Here is a 17,096-nt window from a genome sequence, read left to right on the forward strand (position 1 = left end):
GACATCTCGAACCGAGAAGCTCCTTTCTGGAAGCGGAAAGCTCCTTTCTCAACCAACATCTGGATCTGGGATGCTCTCTGACGATGTCTGCAACCGAGCAGCTCTCTCTCTCTTCGGCAACGTCTGGAACCGGGCCCCCTCTACTTCTGCAGCAATCTCTGGATCCGTGCACCCCCTTCTGTTTGCTTCAGTCCCTTTTTATTATACCTCCTCTGAGACCTTGCATGAAGTTTGGCAACCCCCAAAGAATCAGTATGATTCTTTCATCTTAAGTTTCAAGTTCAGCACGCCTTTTGTTCTCCTCCGCTTTCTTTTCATTATAAGTTGCCTGCCATCGGAAAGTTGTTTGAACCTTTCTGACTGACTTAGCAGATGTTTACACTTAGAGCCTGCAAGCCTTTCTCATACAAACAAATTTTAATAACAATCTTTCTAATGCCGCCGTGTAGATCTATTACATGCAGCTTCGGCGATATAAACATTGCCTTTGTTTTTAACACTCTAACATATTCTTATTAAAGCAGTGTATACAGTTAACTTCCAGAGTGTTATTTACAATAACATCTAAAACAAACTATGCAGAGACAAAGTTTATTTTTACAATATTCACATGGGACTTAACCTAAGTAAACAATCGAATGTAATGTGCTTTGGAATATTTAAGCTACAATCGAGTTCTTACAGTATCACATGACTGGTTACGTAGCAACAAATGTTTTGTACGAAAATTCGTTTCTCCGCATAAAAACCGTTCACCGTTTCACTTTAGATTCTGGAGGCAAGCATTTAGCCTGCTCTCACTGCAAAATTGTAAACAGCTGGCAATATACAATTTTTAAAAATTTTTATTCGGTGTATCCGGCCTTATTTATTTTAATATTGATCATTCTAAGAATTTTTTGTTTTTTTGATAAAAATTTTGTTTCTTAAAAATGAACTTATGACCCGTGTCCCGGCGCCCGCATGCACTGCATGCCCGCTTCCGCTGGCCCTGTGTATTCTATCAAAAACCTTAACAAAATCCAAAAGTATCATGGTGTATCCATTCCCCTTGTCTAGTTCAATGGCAATATTATTATAGAACGTGATCAAGTTGCTAAATACCAGATTAACGTACATGAGATTTTTCATAGAATGTCTAGAGACAGGTGAAGAATGAGACCATCCCTAGAAGTATAAGGTGGTGTGAGCAAAGGGATGAGGAGTTGATTTTTTGCATGGAGAGTGATGGGTGATTGGAATGCATTGCCTGAGAGTGTGGTGAGTGCAGGGACAGTGAATGCATTTAAGTCGAGGTATGATGAGCTATTCATGTGAGTGGGACCTCCTGCAATGGATCTCTGTACTCCATGAAGGTCTGGCGATAACAATAATAATAATAAGAAGAAGAATTTTATAGAGAACAGAATTTAGAGCAGATGGTAGTTCATTGGTTGACTTTTATCACCTTTTGTTGGGATGGGCTGGATGTGGACCTGTTTACATGTTGTAGGGTAGATGCTAGTTGAATAGGATAGATTGAAGAGGTGATACAGGATAGATGCTAATTCTGGGGCACAATTGTTTAACACAGTAAGTGGGATACCATCAGTACCAGATGCCTTGTTTGTGTTCTGGTTATTAAAGATTCTTTGGATTTTTTTGGCAGAAGACTATGTTTGACATGGAGGTAGCCATTCTTGGTGGAATAGAGGGAACTTTGCCCCGATTATCAATACAAGAATTGGAAGAGAAGTGTGATGCCAGTAAGTCGGCTTTGTCTTCAGTTGAGGCAACTACAGTACCATCTTGATTTGAGAGTGGTGAAAACCTGGGTGGACAGAAGTTGCACCCAATGGCCTTTGCATGGGACCAGAAGGAGCAACAGCCATTTGGGCTGGAGGCAACTTTGCAGCATTTGTTCCTTTCAAAGTCTAATTTAGACTTAGTGATGATTCTTTTACAACTGTTGTGAGCTGCAGAGTAAGCAGCTGAAGTTTTGGTCTTGAACCATTTGTGGTATGCAGAGGTTTTTTCTCTTAATGCATTGGCACACTTTTTTGAGAACCAAGACTTGAATGGTGGCTGAGAATTTGAAGTAGAATAAGAGATGAAAGCCCTCATTCCTGTGAGGATGATTTCTGTTATTCGGTTTGAGCAGGCATTTGAATCAGAAGAACTGATCCAAAAGTCAAACCATGGGAAGTAGAAATGGAAGTCACAGAGGTTGTCCAATTTGGCACCCTTATAGTACAAAAGGACATGATGGCAGACACCTCAGCATTCCTGCCTGCTTGATCGGTGAAACTGGAGAAGGGAATCTATATGAGTTGTATATTGAAGTCCCCTAGAAGGATGACCTCCCTTTTGCGGTATTTCAACCACAGAAAGTCGAGCTTTAAAGAAAGATAGTTGAAGAGATCAGAGTGGTTAATGGAGTTTGGTGAGTGATAAAGAGAACATATTAAAAGGACAGGTTAATTTGGTAGGGCCAAAGCAAATCAAACAGTGAAGATTCGATGCTTTACAATCTCTGGCATTGTGTGTCAGTTCTGAAGAATGCACAAGTGCTGCCCTTGTGGTAGAATGAACCATGTAATGCATAGTTTGGAAAGTTGAGGTGGATAGTGGAGTTCTGCTAGGAATAGTAATTCTGGTTAGGATAACTATAGGTGTTGGTGCACTTCATTTATGTTGCTGTTTAGGCCACACGTGTTGATGAAGTGTGTCTGGAAACTTTTTTTTCTAATAAATAATGTGTCTGCACCAGTAGCCTAGTGGCTATGCGTTTCGCAACCATATGCCTGGGGAAGGAGTGTCCTAGGTTCGATTCCCGTCGATGACGTGAGGAGCTTAAGGATCTTCCTCACCATAGCTAAGTTAGCCGGTCGGTATAGGATAGGATATGAATAAATAATATTGGTGGGTTATTTTTCATTGCATTTCTGTTGTTTTCTTTTATGGATTTTTGGTTGATTTTTTTTTTGTTTGTTTTTTATTTTTATTTTTTAAACTGTTTTTTTGAGAGAATTTTTGGGATCCCCAGTAAAATTGCATTTCTTTGGTTTGTGGTCATTGTATTTGGTGAAGAAAAAATAAAAAGGAATTACAGTACTCAATGAAGAGGTGACAAACCTTCAAACATAACTGTCCACACAGAGGAAACTCAGTCTCTTGTCCATATGTAGCCTCGACAGTTCTCCCTGCAGCCACAGTATTTGTTTTTTTTCTCCAGTCACGAACTGGCAAAATATGTGGTTGTAGGATTTGACGCTTGCTGATCGGGAAGCTTCCAGATTCATTACTAATTGGTTTGGTCCCATGTACTAACCAGCAGGTGGCCTGCAGAACTGTTTTACTGCTGTACCCTTGAATAGGGAAGGGTCCAGGCCCCTACAGTGAAATTTGTGTGTCATTGAGGGTATCACTCTCACTGCATGTGGGAAGAGTCGTGGGGGAGGACAAAAACCAAAACTCTTTCTCTAGTGATCAAACATAGCTGCAGCCACTTCAGGTCTCTAATAAGCAAGGTGGTGGTATTTCACCAGCCAGTGAAAGACACCTAGAGTTCTAGTCTGCATTTCCTCCAACTAGAGAAGATATATTTTTGCAGCAGCATTGCTCACCAGGTTCGCCAGAGCCCCATTTGTAGAAATTGGCTATACCACAGGAAGGTGGGGATGATTTGACTGTGAAGGGGGGGGGGGGCTGTGTGTTGCGCATTGACAGCCCTTTAATAGTCCTGGTCTGCAGTGTATTTACATTTTCTTGAAGGGTTTTGCCTGCACTGCATGTGAGGAGGGAGAGTTGATGGAAACTAGAGACCTTACTTTCATGTTCATTCCATTTACTATCTAGCAGTGCATCTCCCGCACCCCCACCCCATTTGTGTAAGCAAGCTACTCCTCAGGAAGGTAGGGCTGACTTGTGATTCTTTTTAGTTTGTCTGTTGTCCACTTTTGCAGTATGTCTCCTGCAAAAGTGGACAACAGACAGAAAAGTCACAGGACCTATAACACTACAGTGCCATGTGTGGGCAAGTGATCAAGGAAAAAGAGGTAGCCTACTGATATGTTTATTAAAGAGTTGGATGTGTACTCAGGGGGAAAAACAAAATGGGGGAGATTGTTCCAAAGAATAGAGGTGGATATAATGAAGGAAGATGATAAGTTTGTTTGGTATGTTTGGAGTTGGACCAGGTGGCCTGATTGCTCTAGTTCTTAAGTGGTTAGAAGAAAGTGGAGGAATTCCAGTGGCCAATTCAGAAGAGCAGTGCCCATGAAAGTACTTATAAAAAAGGCACAGTGCAGAACTGAAGGCAGTCAGTCTGTGAGGGAAGGGTTATCTATTAAGTGTATTGTCCTCTTCTGAATATCATCAAGAATTGTTAGGGAGGTATTGAGTGCACCACCCTAAATGTGGGAACAATATTCCAAGGTTAGTAATATTTGAAATTTATAAAGTGTTAGGAGTTGAGAGGAAGAGAAGTAATGTTTTGAACAGAAAAGAACACATTTGAAGATGAGTGAGAGGTGAATGATTTCTCATTCCTCAATGTACAGACACACTGACCAGAGAGCATGTTATTAACAGCCTTAGTTTCTCATTATCCCAACTGACCAACAACCCGACCCTGTTGGCTACCTGTATTCTTCTAGACTTCTAGAAAATATGCTCTGTCATATTTTCTAGTGTATGTAATAACCTGATATCGATGTAATCATTTCCATGAAGCTAACTCAATTGTCACTTCATTATACAAAGTGAATAAATTATTAAGTCATAACCTAATCCTCCTAAAGTTGTTCTATGCCCCTTATCAGATTTTTATTCCTCCCAGTCCTGAATTATAGCCTCAGCCAGCTGTTTCACCATCCTAATTGCCACCACTCTTGAAATACTGAGTGGACTGTAATATGTTACCTATGTCTCAGATTGTCCTTTATGTAATGGAACTCTCTTTTCAATCCCTTGGGATTCAGCAACTGCTGAGACTTAATCATTTTGATCATCAATTGTTAATGCATATGGGGATATCTCATTTCTGTATTCACATTGAGTTTTTGTAATATTGCTCTTTCACAGTTTCTTTTTGTGCAGATCCTGCTTAGCAATGTTACTCATTTATTTAACCTTCACCGTGTTCATTTTCTGGGAATGTAGTCTGATATCACATTCATCAAACATCTCTTGACCCTTTCCTGTACATTGCTAACAAATTTCCCTTGTATTTTTCTGATGCCAAAGTGCTCCTCTAAACTATTTTTAAGTTTATTATAATTTCTGCTCTGTAGGTCTGAGTATATTCCGTCATAATTATTTCCTTGCACCAATAAACCTTAAACATTACCTACCTATTTTAATTGAAAATGCCTCATGCTTCATCACCTGCCAGGGTTAAGGCTATATGCAACTCTCACCAGTTAGAGGAGCAAAGGCACCTTTAGTGCTGTCACCAGATCCAACACTCTTCTTGTCTGCTTCCTGTCCTGCTTCCAGTATATTGTCCCCATAATGATTACTCTTGACATGTTTATTGAACTGATTTGTATATATTTCATCTAATTCTTCTTTTGCATCCCCAGTCCTATTTACAGCAACCAACAATGTATTTTCTCAATTAGATGCATAGAGCTTTAGAATTTCTTGTGCATCTTTCTTTATCTCCCATATATTTTGCTGTATTTACCCCTATCTCATAGTGGATAGATCCTCAGATGTACTGTATACTGTCATCCATATCGGCAACATTCCTTACATGTTTGTGTCTTTACTAAGTTCTCTTGCAACCTAAACGGCCAATGTCAAAAACTTCTCTCTCATTATTCCTGATACCTCTAACATTAGTTAACATCTCCTTAGGTCCGCAGGTTCCCTTTATTTATTTTTATTTTTTAATTTTTGTTTTGCTTCTGTCCTTATTGGATTATTCCATCCCACTTTATTTCCTTTCAGCCTTGATCATCTTGATACCTAACCCATTCTCTGGTATACCTCTTCTTGACTTATTACATGAGAGATACATTAAATGTACTCATGTACATTTAATACCTCTCTCATTCCATGATTCTCAGCACATTTGTGTTCTTACATTTCTCCAAATACCTATTTCTGAATCCATTCAAAAGCATTCCATCCTGCTGAGACAATTCCATTCATCCACATGCTGTATACCATTCCTTCTGCTCAACCTATGATTAACTCATTGCTATCATAACTCTGCTTTTCTCCCTTCTGTCATACTGTGATTATAAACAATTCTAAATGCTCTTCTTTTGTTTTGTTTTTTTCTCTTTTTACATAGCTACATTTTCATATCTTCTCATATCATACCATATTTGTCTTCTTTCATTTATATCTGCTAGTACAATATCTGTTTCACTCTGCCTGCATTCTGACATCTTCAGTTACATTACAAATATCTGATCCCAGAAAGCATGCTTTTCTCACTCATTTATTCAGCATATACCTCCCACCAGTCATCAAATTCCATATTTATATACAGTTTCTTTCTTTATTTTTCTTCCTATATCTTTTTCTTGTCCAAATGCTTATCTCTTTCTCTGTCTTTAGTCTGGTATGTAACACTAGACTAAAGAAAACAGAGAAACGGATAAGCATTCAGATGTACTGTATGCCTAGCTTGCTATTTCTGCTTGCACTTCTTCATTTGACTCTTTCTGATGCCACAATCTCTTTTAAAGTTTTTTTCAAAAATTTAAAAGATAATTTGCATATGCCTTTAATCACCTAAATTCAATTTAAAAGTATTTCACATTTGAAACTATTTATTTCAAAATAATTTTTTTGAAAAATGTTTACTCATGGAAAAAGACTATTCTTTTATCAGTTATTTATTGATGGCTACTTTGTTTAGATAGCTGTATTATATATATAATAATATATTTACAGGCTTATAACTTAGGAACAGGCAAAGGTTACTCAGTTCTGGAAGTAATAAAAGCTTTTGAAAAAGCTGCAGATAAGAAGATACCATACTGCATTGTAGAGAGAAGAAATGGAGATGTAGATGAGTTATATGCTGATCCATCTTTAGCAGAAAAAGAACTTGGTTGGAAGGGAGAGCGCACATTGTTACAAATGTGTAAGGCAAAAATTATTTTATCTCCTAATTTCTAAATTATATTAACATAAACATTGGCTCATTGTTTTGTGGGACGTTGTTAACCCTGCATCCTGTCTTATTTTTGGAGATATTGAAAGCATTTTAGTGATGATAAAATAATTTAATTTACTCTGACTACAACTTATTGATTCCTATATTGAGATCATTTTCAAGAGTACGTGTTTAAACAATATTTTGTACAAAGAATAAACAGAAACTGGCGAGTCCTAATATTCTCTTCTTCTCTTCAAGGATTAAGCATTTGCCTGTTCTGACTTCTCTGGTCTTTGCATCTTGTCGCTGGTCTTCTTCTCTCTCTCTCTCTCTCATCTATATCTATCCACCTCTTTTGGTACCTGATATCTTTCCATCCTAGATAGATGTTCTTTCCATTTCTCTCTATATTTTTGATCTTTTCGTTTATGTTATAAATATCTAGTTCTTTTCTGATGTCTTCATTTCTTATATGGTCCAATTTTGTGTATCCTTTAATTGTTCTTAAAAATCTCATCTCTGCAGCTTATATTTTACTTTAATCTTTCTTTTTAACTGTCCATGTTTCTGAAACATATAACAGAGTGGGAGTGGCCATTATTTTATAAAATTTTATTTGAGTTTTCTCGTCTTGTATTTGTATTCTGTGTCCTTTTAATTGTTCCACAGATTTTCTGAAATTTTTTTATTTTTTTCATCTATATAATAAATTTAGTTTAATCCTTTATCCAAGTGTGAGCAAACAAAGTTTGCACCTGAAAGTATCTTCAGGACTGGGATAAGGTTGTACAACACCTTATTATTATTTAATGAAGTAAGACAACAGAAATTTGATGCAAAAGAAACATTATTTAATAAATTTAAAAAATGTAAAATATGAGGTGTGGCTATTAAATAACGAGACTGGTTGCAAAAATGTGGTTTATTATTACAATTGTATAATTTAATTGTTATCCTCTTCAACATACTCCTCTCCTCTATCTATACAATTAGTATAAATTATGTTAAATAATTTTTTTTACTTCTGTAACACGTTACGCACGTTTAATGAGATTCTATTGTAATCATGCGCCCTAACTGTATGTTATTCCTATTATTGTTTTAAACTACTGTACTGATGATGTCCTAAGATACTTAGGATGAAATATTTATAATTAAATAATTTTCACTGTGGTTAATATGTGTGTTTCTTTTAATTAGTTCTTTCTCGTTTACCATAATGCCTCTATTTTTCAAATCCAGGTTTTTAAAAATTTCTCCTAGAGCTGCTCCCTTTTTTTTTATAGAAAATTTCATATCTATTCCAGATTTTAAAGATTCAGTGGAATTGTTATATATATGGCTAAGTATATCAATATAAGTTTTTTCAGTTCCTTGATTTTTAAGGACTTCTAAAATAGCTAATGTTGAGATTGAATCAAATGCCTTTTCAAACTCATTAAATGTCAGACCTAAGGATTTTTGGTATTTATTTGTCTTGTTCCCTATATATAGGGTGTCCCAAAATTCACGCAAGATTTCGTGAATTTTGTGTCATTTGTGCGGTAAAGTGTTGCCAACGAGAAAAAAAAAGACAGCGTGACAGCTGACAGTTCAGGGTTATTAAAAATGGAGCGCTACATGAAAGAACGATGCATTTTCGTTGTTGAGCAATATTTTAAAAATAATGAAGATTTGGCAGCTACAGTTCGCAATTTTCATACAAAATATGGTCGGAATAGTGATTTAACTTCATCGACTGTGAAAAGATTAATTAAAAATTCAAGGAAACTGGATCAATTAGTGATCTTATACACTCTGGCCTTTCCTTCAACAAGTCATTCAACAGAAAACCTCGAAGCAGTTCGTGAGAGTGTTGCTGAAAGTCCAGGAGCATCAATTCGGCACCGTGGTCTTGAATTGGGCATTTCGAGAAGCTCTCTACAGCATATTCTCACGAAAGATTTGCATCTTTATGCTTACAAAGTTCAATTGACTCAAGAACTGAAGCCTACTGACCACACACACAGCGAGAGAGTTCGTTGAATGGATTATGGAACAACTACAAGTGGATGCTTATTTTTCAAACAAAATCATCTTCAGCGATGAGGCTCATTTCATCTTGATGGCTTCGTTAATTGACAAAATTGTCGCATTTGGGGTTCAGAAAATCCATGAGTGATTGTTGAGAAACAAATGCATCCACAATGTGTCACTGTTTGGTGCAGATTTTGGGCTGGAGGCATCATCGATTCAATCTTCTTCGAAAATGCGGCTGGTAAGGCAATAATAGTTAATGGTGCTTGCTATTGCTACATGATAATCCAGTTTTTGGTGCCTAAATTGCAAGATATTGATGTGGACGACATGTGGTTTCAACAAGACAGTGCCACATGCCATACAGCCCGAGAAACAATTCAATTACTGCACGAGTCATTTCCTAGTGGTATAATTTCCTGTTTTGGTGATCAGAATTGGCTGCCCAGATCATGTGACTTAACGCCATTGGACTTTTTTCTTTGGGGGTTTTTTTGAAGTCTAAGGTTTATGCCCGGGGTGCTTAAGGGTCAAAGCTGTATAACTGAGAGGAGACCTCCACATAGCCTTTAAAGGAATGCCGAGAACCGACCAGGGCTTCTGACCTAATGTCCAATCCTCACCTTCTCGTGGTGCACCCTGTTGGGTATCTACTTTGATACTGAACGAACGAGGATGGGCTGACAATTTGGGATTTAACCGACCAAACTGTATTCTTATTGGTTAAACCAAAATAAAAAAATGATGGTACAACATGACAAAATTTCATTCTGGCTGGGGCGTCGCCCGGTTAAACAAGGCCCCCGTTGTTTTCGCCAGGGAACCGGGGTGAACAGCGAAAAGTCAGCTACTGGAACAAATCTGAAAACAAACCCCAACTCAACATCAGCAGAGTTAAAGATCGGTACTATCAACGTAAGAAGCCTGAATGGCAAAGAAATGGAGCTAGCTGAGGAATTAGATAAGTACCAGATCGACATAATAGGGGTGACTGAAACAAAAAAGACCAAAACTGGTGAGATCTTTCTGAGCAATAAATACAAAAAGTTATATTCAGGCAATGACAATCAAGGAAAAGAAGGAGTAGCCATAATATTCAACACAAAATACGAGGCTAATCTTCTTGAATGTCAGTCAGTCTCAAGTAGAGTAATGTGGGCAAATATGAGAATGGGGAACTGGACAATGAAACTTATTTGTGCCTATGGTCCCACAGAAGGTTCTACTAAGGTAGAAGTGGAGGAATTTTTTGACTCTTTAGAAAAAGCAACTGACACAATGAAAAAGGAAAAGTTGGTCCTTGTTGGGGATCTAAATAGCAGAGTAGGAAATGATTGTGAGACATACAAAAATATTTTGGGAAAATTTGGAGAAAAGAGCAAAGCTAATAATAATGGCAAATATCTGTTGGATTTCTGCTCAGGGCATGGACTGGTTATTACTAACACCATGTTCCAACCGAAAAATGTACACAAATTCACATGGTGAGAAGAGGCTAGGAATAAGAAAAGTCTCTTTGCCTATGTTATTGTTGATAGTGATGTTTTCTCCCTGGTGCAGGACACCGGAGTGTAGAGAGGATTTGAAATTGGAAGTGATCATTATTTAGTCTTGAGCAGGATAAAATTGAATTTCATATTGAAAAGAATAACATGTAAGAAAGTTTTAAAGCTAATAAAAGTTGAGAAGCTCTCAGATGTTAACTGTAGACTAAAATACAGAAAGATTATTGAAAAGAAAATGAAAGAGTTTGAGAACAGGAATCAAACCTTGGAGATTCAGTGGCAAACTCTGAAGAAAACATTGATCGATTCTGCCAGAGAGGCATGTGGTGAGGTTTTCTGCAAGGATAAAAAAATCAGAACTTCCTGGTGGACACAGGAAGTTAAAGAGGCAGTGAAGGAAAAGAAGAAAGCATATCAAAAGTTCCTGGCAAATAAGTCAGCTTTTACTCTTACAGAATACAGAGACGAATGTAACAAAGCTAAACAGTGTGTAAAACTAGCTAAACAAAAGTCATGGGAGGACTTTGGCAAGAATATAGAAAATAAATATCAAGAAGATGGCAAAATAAATATTCTGGAGATTGTTGAAGAAACTTAGGAATGGAGGAAAGAGTGCTGTAAAAAGGAGTTAGAGATGATAAAGGTGACATGAAAACAGGAGAAAAAGATATCCTTGAAGTATGGAGTAATTACTTTGAAAAACTGCTAAATGAAACAAGCAGTGATGACAGCACAGTGATAAAAAACACTGACCAGGCATGCAGTCAGGAATACATATCTATACTTGAAGTAGAAAAAGCCATCAAAGGCTTGAAATGTGGAAAGGCAACAGGAGTAGATGATATACGACCAGAAATGCTGAAGTATGGTGGTATAAAAGTCTTACAGTGGCTGCACTGCATACTTCAGAAAGCCTGGACAGAGGGACGAATTCCCGATGATTGGAGTAGAGCTCTCATAGTACCCATATATAAAAAGGGAAATAAAACTGAATGTGAGAATTACAGAGGTATTTCCCTACTGAGTGTTCTTGGTAAGATTAATACTAGTTTTATACTTGAGAAACGGTTGAGAAGAATTGTGGAAGAAAAGCTTGGTGAAGAACAAGCTGGATTCAGGCCAAATAGAGGCTGTCAGGATCAGATCTTCACTTTACGACAAATAGTCGAGAAAGCATGGGAATATAACAAAGATCTGTATTTAAGTTTTGTCGATTTGGAAAAGGCATATGACAAGGTGCCAAGAGAGAAGCTATTTAATATGCTACAGTTATATGGCGTCAATGGGGCATTATATCAAGCAATACTTAGTCTTTATTTGAGTTGTAAATTGAAGGAAGTACAGGAAGATGGTTTAATGTTAAATCTGGTGTGAGACATGGATGTACGTTATTCCCTCTGTTATTCATTATCTATATGGATCACATTATGAAAGAAAGTGGTATTAAACATGATATCAAAATTGGAGATGTTAACGTCAGCTCTTTGCTTTCTGCGGATGATGTTATACTTATAAATAAATCCGCTACAAGTTTGCAAGATTCTCTGACTAAATTGAATAGCTGTTGTAATAGATATGGTATGAAGGTCAGCAATAAAAAGACAAAGACAATGAAAATAGGCAGAATCATTGAAAATGTCAACTGTGTTGTGAATGGAGAACCTGTGGAACAAGTAAAACATTTCAGCTACTTAGGCACGATTTTTACTGAAGATGGTAAATTAAATATAGAAATAGACAACAGAATCAGCAAAGATGGTATGGTGGGAAGTCAATTGAATAAATTCATATTGATAACAGAGAAATTAGTCGGAACACTAAATTAGCTGTATACAAGGCAGTGTTCAAACCAGTTTTAACCTTTGGATCTGAGTGCTGGGTCAGAAGTAAAACACTTGACCAAAGACTAGAGACCGCAAATATGAGAGTCCTGAGAAAGATTAGAGGCATGAACAGATGGCATCAATGGCAATATCATATTAAAAAAAAAAGAGGATATTAGGAAAGAACTTGACATTGTCAGCATCCAGGAATGCATTAGCAGAGCTAATCTCAGGTGGTATGGTCACTTAAATAGAATGGGAGAGGAAAGATTAGCAAAACAAGTGTTCTCTGCCATGTTGGCAGGAAAACAACCCAGAGGGATACCAAGATATAGGTGGATTGATATGGTACAAAGTGCCTTAGACGATAGAAATATAAGATCTGATAATGTTGGAGTCTTGACAAGTAACAGACTAATTTGGAGGAAAATTGTAGATAGGAAGTTAGTAATGATGTAATTTTTTCATTTAGTACTGTCATATCCTGTACACCCCTTGAGGGTAAATGGCAGGAATTTGATTATGATGATGAAGGTTTATGCCAACAAGCCCACGACCACCCATGCCTTGAAGGTGGAAATTGAGCACTGTATCAACGAAATTCAGCCACATTTATGCAAAACGGTCATGGAAAATTTCAACAAAAGAGTGCATATGTGCCAGCAAAGCCGTGGAGGCCATTTATTCGATATGCTATTCCATGCATAACTCTATACTGTATACTTTATGAATCAATAAGAAATTACAATTTTTAATTAAAAACCTATGTTTTCTATCAAAATTAGTTCTTGCGTGAATTTTGGGACACCCTGTATGATTAATGGTTCTGTAATTTTTTCTGAATCTTGCTTGTTTTGGAGGCTGGCAAAAATCTACTTGGTGGTTTGTATTCTATTGCTAATGATTTTTTTTTTAAATTTGTATATTGTTGAAAGGAGACTGATAGGGCAGTAATTTTTAATATCTTCTCTGTCTCCCTTTTTTAAAAACTATAATAAGGATAGCATTATTTCAATTCTGGTATTCTCTTCTGCTTATGAATGATGTATAAATTTTACTTAACATAGTCATGACTGGTGCACCACATTCTTCTAGAACTAGTAAGGTAATTAATCTTCACCTGTTGTCTTTCCATTACTCATGCTGCCAATTGCATAATGAACTTCTTCCATTTGGAGTATTGTATTTTTGTTTTCATATTGGTGTAAGTTCTGAGAATCATCATATAATTGGGCATAGAAGGATTCTATTCTTCTTCTTCTTTTGATCTGTTCTTTTTCTTTGATTAGTACTCCATTTTAATCTTTAAGAGTTATTAATTTATTTCATCAACATAGTGTAATCCAACTGTCGGTTTAAGTGTGGCTGTGTTTGAGTGCTTGGTTTTCAAAATGCTCTATATAGAAGTTTATTATGAATATTGCCACAAAGGTTAAAGGTGTATGAAATCATTATACCATTATTTCATTAAATGCCTTCCTTTCATTAATTTAATTAAAACATCTGTATCCAAAAAAAAAACAGTTCATTATTATGAAGAGTTCCATATTGAAAAAAGCTTGCTTATTTTATATTTTAGCCAAAGGATCTATATGAACCACAGGTTCAAAATATCATAACACTGAATTTATTTTATAACACTTATCTAAAAGTATCTTGTGGAATGCTGTTTCCTAAAATAAATTTGAATTCATTACAGGTAATGACACATGGAAATGGCAGTCTCAAAATCCACTAGGTTTCCAAAAGACTGAAATCTGATGAGTGGCTGTGACAGCAGATTATATATTATTGTTTTTGAATTTGACTTCCAACATGTATATAGATGAGCGAGCCATTGTTGAACAGATTTTTTTTTAATTATTTTTTAAAAAAATAGAAATAATATTATAAAAACATAATGTTTTTAGCAAATATTTTCCTAGTCTTATACTGTATATGATTTTAATATAACTGGAAATAATAATATGTAATGATTTGAGTGATCTCATTAAACTATAGGTTAAGAGTAGTTAGTCTAAGAAATGTTTGTAATTGTTTCAGAAAAGTGTTTGGCATTAAATACTAGTCAGTAATTATGTATATAATTCTGGAATCTTAAAATGAAATAGTGAACGTATCAATTATTCTAAAGTTATTTATTTAAAAGGAATTGCTTACTTGTTTCATGCCCCCCTCTTTTTTCTCTCTCTCTCTGTATATGCATTTGTTCATTGATGAATGTTGTAACTGAATTTTCTTTTTTTTTTTTAAGTACCATTCATTTTTAGTCATTGCAGTTATATATATATATATATATATCTCAGTGGCATCTCATGCTCATTTAGGTTGGGTGTGCTGTCTTGTGGCTTATGCAACCCATGCTACAAAATTCATGTCAATTTGACCATATGAAAAATAAAAAATAGTTATGCTTCATGTGTGCCATTTATGTGAGAAGCACAAAGGGTTTATGCTTCATGGTGAGATTAGATTGTCATAGGCAAATACTAGAATGAAACATGAATAATTTCAATTTTGATGTGATTTTTAAATACAGCCATGTAATATGCATGGAAATTATTATTTTTCCAAAGGCTGAAATAACTAATTTTACTTATTTATTTATATAAAAGTTCCAACCTCCTTCAACTATAATCAATCATACAATCTGCAAAAGTTCCTCTGGCAGAAAACAGGACATTCATTCAATCTACTGAATGAATAGCATTCAGTAGATTGTCAGCACTGTTTCCTATTGTAAATATGGCCAAAAAAGATTATTTATAGAAATTTACTTCTCTATATCAGTGTCCTAAACATGTCTGTTCACACTTCACTCACACAAAACAGATTATTATTATTTTAGTAACCTCCTTGGAGTCAGCAGACTCATTGTTGGAGGCCCACTAAACTGCCAACAGACATATTCCTACTTGCTTTTAGAGTAATGCTAATTGTTCTGTCTTGATGTTATTTATCCATGTTCTATATGCCATATACAGGGTGTTCGGGATAAATTTGACAGTTTCGTAAGGAAAAAGAAAATCTTCTTTGTATCTATTAAATTTAATGAATTGACAAAAAAACATTACAGGCAGAGTTAATTACAATACTATCAACAAGATTTACTCAAAATAACCACCATTAGCATCGATCACAGCTTCAATTCTGCTTCGGAACCTTGAACAAGCTGATGCTACAGTCTCCCTGGGAAGGGCCGCAAAAACTGTTTTAATTTTATCCATTAACTGGGCTTTTGTATTACTGGAAGTGCGATTGGTGTCTTTTTCAACTGCGCCCCATACAAAATAATCCATGGGGTTAAGGTCTGGGGAGTTTGGAGGCCAAACATTTGGACTGGTGAAGTCGTAGAAATTTTCAGACAACCATTTTTGACTTTTCCCAGAGGTGTGGCAAGGGGCCGAATCCTGCTGCCATACATACGGCCTACCATTGGCTACCCTTGTTATCCAGGGCTTGACTACAGTTAGCAACTCCACGAACAAAGCCCGAATTCCAATGCCAGGGTTCTTCAACACCTGTTCCTGCAGATTTGCGAGGAATTCTGCTGTACGAACGCAATCAGATCGTCTACTAGGGATCTTTCTTCTTGCTACATCCTCGTAGTCACCATTGCAAGTCTCTAGTTCATGCCTGATTGTTTTTACTGTATTCAGGGAGCATTGGGCAGCAGTCGTAATATCCTTATTTTGATGGCGGGCACGAATCATCATGATACAAGTTATTCTCTTCCATGATTCAGGTGGGTTCCAGCTATCCATCCTTTCTGACATCTTGTATATGAATGAAGAAGGGTCCAAACTTTTAAATGCAGAGAAGTGTGTGTTAATACATGTAACTTACGGAAAAATATAATTAATTATAAATATGTCAAATTTATCCCGAACACACCCTGTAGATTATCCCTTTCTATGTCTCAAATGTCAATAGGTAACCCTTTGAAGAATACATTTAATCCCAGTTGTTGCCTATTAGTGTGTAACACCTCTAAATGGTCTGAATCCAATTTTTTTTTTTTTTTTTTTTTTTTTTTTTGCATTACTTCAAAAAGTGATCAGAGGTTTTGATAGAGTATTTGAAATATTGCCTTTAAATTAAGATTGATATGCAATTATTGCTGTATTGTACTGTAAATCCACTGCTACCATCAAACTGTGATAAAATGCCATTCAAAGATGCATCCTGCAAAATTTTTATACTTTGTGTGTGTGTGTAACGATCTCTAGATGTTTGCAATGAGTATATGCCATATCATTTACACTAAATGAAGAACTGTACTTTTAAACCTAATTATGTACCTCTTGCCAGATTTACATATTTTCATAGCAGCTAATGAATTATTATATTCATACTAATTTTATTTATATATGCTAATTCATATAAAAACTTTTTAAAGCTATGCTTATGTTTACTATGGTAGTTTTTGGCTCCCCCACAGTCTTTTATTCTTATTATACCAAAGGACCAGAAAGAAATTTCTGCTTGTATGAAAATCTTTATGCTTCATTCCCAAGTTTAATTAAATAGCTAATCCTAATCCTGTGGCTTCCTCTCTTTGAGAGGGTTGCAGCTGATTACTAGGGAGATAGTGATGCAAGGTGGTTTCCCGTTGCCTTCTTTGTTGTAAGTATTTATAACTATAACCTGTGT

The 17,096-nt window shown here is 36.1% G+C and overlaps 1 protein-coding gene across 5 annotated transcripts in view; it reads left to right on the top strand.

Annotated features, from left to right (window-relative positions):
* Nucleotides 1-15,751, top strand: part of Gale (UDP-galactose 4'-epimerase) — a 241,401-nt gene extending 225,650 nt beyond the window's left edge. For all 5 annotated transcript variants that reach the window (XM_090391234.1, XM_090391232.1, XM_090391233.1 and 2 more), the window contains 2 exons: nt 6,892-7,084; nt 14,143-15,751. In XM_090391234.1, the coding sequence (XP_090247360.1) occupies nt 6,892-7,084; nt 14,143-14,204 (255 nt within the window). In that variant the 3' untranslated portion in view covers nt 14,205-15,751. The remainder of the gene's footprint in view (nt 1-6,891; nt 7,085-14,142) is intronic.
* Nucleotides 15,752-17,096: the final 1,345 nt, after the last annotated feature.

The sequence above is a fragment of the Typopeltis vanoorti genome, chromosome 4 (genome assembly GCF_054136105.1).
Source record: "Typopeltis vanoorti isolate ZY-2024b chromosome 4, IOZ_Tvanoo_1.0, whole genome shotgun sequence".
Classification (NCBI taxonomy): Eukaryota; Metazoa; Arthropoda; class Arachnida; order Uropygi; family Thelyphonidae; genus Typopeltis; species Typopeltis vanoorti.